At 36.3% G+C, this 1,790-nt stretch overlaps 1 protein-coding gene across 1 annotated transcript in view; it reads right to left on the bottom strand.

Annotated features, from left to right (window-relative positions):
- Window positions 1-388: 388 nt before the first annotated feature.
- The window catches only part of LOC107578551 (interferon-induced GTP-binding protein Mx2-like), a gene marked incomplete at its 5' end in the record, with an annotated part of 3,941 nt that continues 2,539 nt past the window's right edge, over window positions 389-1,790 (bottom strand). Inside the window, 4 exons of the mRNA XM_016264500.1 lie at window positions 389-935; window positions 1,016-1,225; window positions 1,325-1,401; window positions 1,549-1,692. Of these exons, the coding sequence (XP_016119986.1) occupies window positions 705-935; window positions 1,016-1,225; window positions 1,325-1,401; window positions 1,549-1,692 (662 nt within the window). The remainder of the gene's footprint in view (window positions 936-1,015; window positions 1,226-1,324; window positions 1,402-1,548; window positions 1,693-1,790) is intronic.

Below are 1,790 nucleotides of genomic sequence, written 5' to 3'. Positions count from 1 at the left end.
CTTTATGTACTGTACTCTATGAACTACAGTGAACTGTACAGTGATTGAATGGCATTCACTGCATCAGTGTAAACAGTATTTTGCGTGCCTTGCAATAATTTTCACTGGCCTCAAAATATTACGTTTGTTTGTTTTTAGCATATTTTATATTAGCCAAAAAAATATTTAAATGTCATGTTAAACCTAGTCTGTCATCTAGCTAGTTAACACTGCCTTGGTGAGACTAATAAAAGATCTAGCCAAACTTTGCAGTAGCTGAAGTAGTTAATTAGATACATTTAATATTATTATACTGAGAAAAACACACACGCATGCAGTTCAATCAATAGGGAAAAAGTGATTTTAATTTTCAACAGATCACAAGAAAAAATAATGTACTGTAGTCAAAGCACTGATACTTCCAGATGATTTAGAAAACAAAATGTATGTGCCTGCCCTACTTGAGCCCATAGATGTGACTTGTATACAAAGTGCTGCCTTGCTGAACTACTTGGAAAGAATCAAATAGGTGCATAAGATCCAGGTTAATGGATGTATATATTATAACAATCAAAAAATTTTAACAAGCTGAAGAAAGTTGTGGGTTAAATGGTCAAATCCTGCAACGTTTGAGCAAGCGTGAAAAATGGATGGTTGGACAGTTGATGTCAGATACTTTACATCTAATGTATCTGATGTTAATCTTTTATTTTCAGATATATCCTCTAGTCATTCAAAAAATTGCTAATTGCTTTCGCAGCATGAGTCAAACGAGTCTGGCGAGCTCTTAGGTCGCTGCGCCTTCTGCTGACATCAGGGTCCTCAGACAGGAGCTTCTGCAAATCTGGCTTTTCCAATAATTTCATTATGTCAATAGACAGGAGCCGAGCAGTCTCCTGCAACATGTAAAAGGTGATCATCAAGGGCAGTTGGTCAGCCAATCTCTGCACCACAATCTGAAAGAAAACAATTAGAGAAGTTACGTCCTCACACCACAAGCACAGTGCAATTTGTGTTACTGAAAACTAAGATCTACCTCATAATACGCCTCCAGCATTTGACTGTACTTGCATTGTTTGTCAAAGACAGGTAACTCCTTTTCTGAAAAAGTCTGGTTTGTTTTCTCACTCAAGACCTTCAGGAAAATGAGATCTTGAGTAAAGATCCCGTTTTCCATTTTAAACTGCTCTGAGATCCTCTGCTCTGCCTTTTCTTGTTGGTTAAGTTGAATGTCGTTGATTTTGTCCTATAGAATCAAGTAAGGAAGTACAAAGGAAAGAAAACTTGATCAAACTGGACTACAATCTTTTCATTATTTGAGGAGCAATTGAAATGCATTATTTACCTTAGTGGTGTTTTGAAGGACATGATAGTTCTGGAAACATTCACTCACCACGTCAGTGAATTGCTTAATGATGATATCTTCAGAAGAAATACAAAATGACAAATAGCCACGATTCACATATGCAAAACTATTACTCATTCAGTTCTAGATCTAATCTTTTGGTTTTATAATGGAGACTCTCCACAATGGCCACAAAGTCTTTAAACACAAATGTGTGATGGTACCTTTTATGGCATTGAGTAAATCAATGGATGGATCCTTAAGTTTGGCCACATGTTCCTGCAGAATCTTCTCAAAAACGATGTAGTTGCTGAAGCCAGGCAGTTCCCTCCCTCTGTAATTCTCGCTCAACTCTTTTGAATTGTTAACTTTTGGAAACAATATGGATTTCTTGTGAAATTAACTGACCTTTTAATTTTCATTAGAACTCTCTGCTTCTTAAATGTGAAAATATACTCACAGGATG

Source organism: Sinocyclocheilus grahami, unplaced genomic scaffold, assembly GCF_001515645.1.
Source record: "Sinocyclocheilus grahami isolate Dianchi unplaced genomic scaffold, SAMN03320097.WGS_v1.1 scaffold10836.1, whole genome shotgun sequence".
Taxonomy (NCBI): Eukaryota; Metazoa; Chordata; class Actinopteri; order Cypriniformes; family Cyprinidae; genus Sinocyclocheilus; species Sinocyclocheilus grahami.
This window is presented reverse-complemented; position numbering and strand designations above follow the sequence as displayed.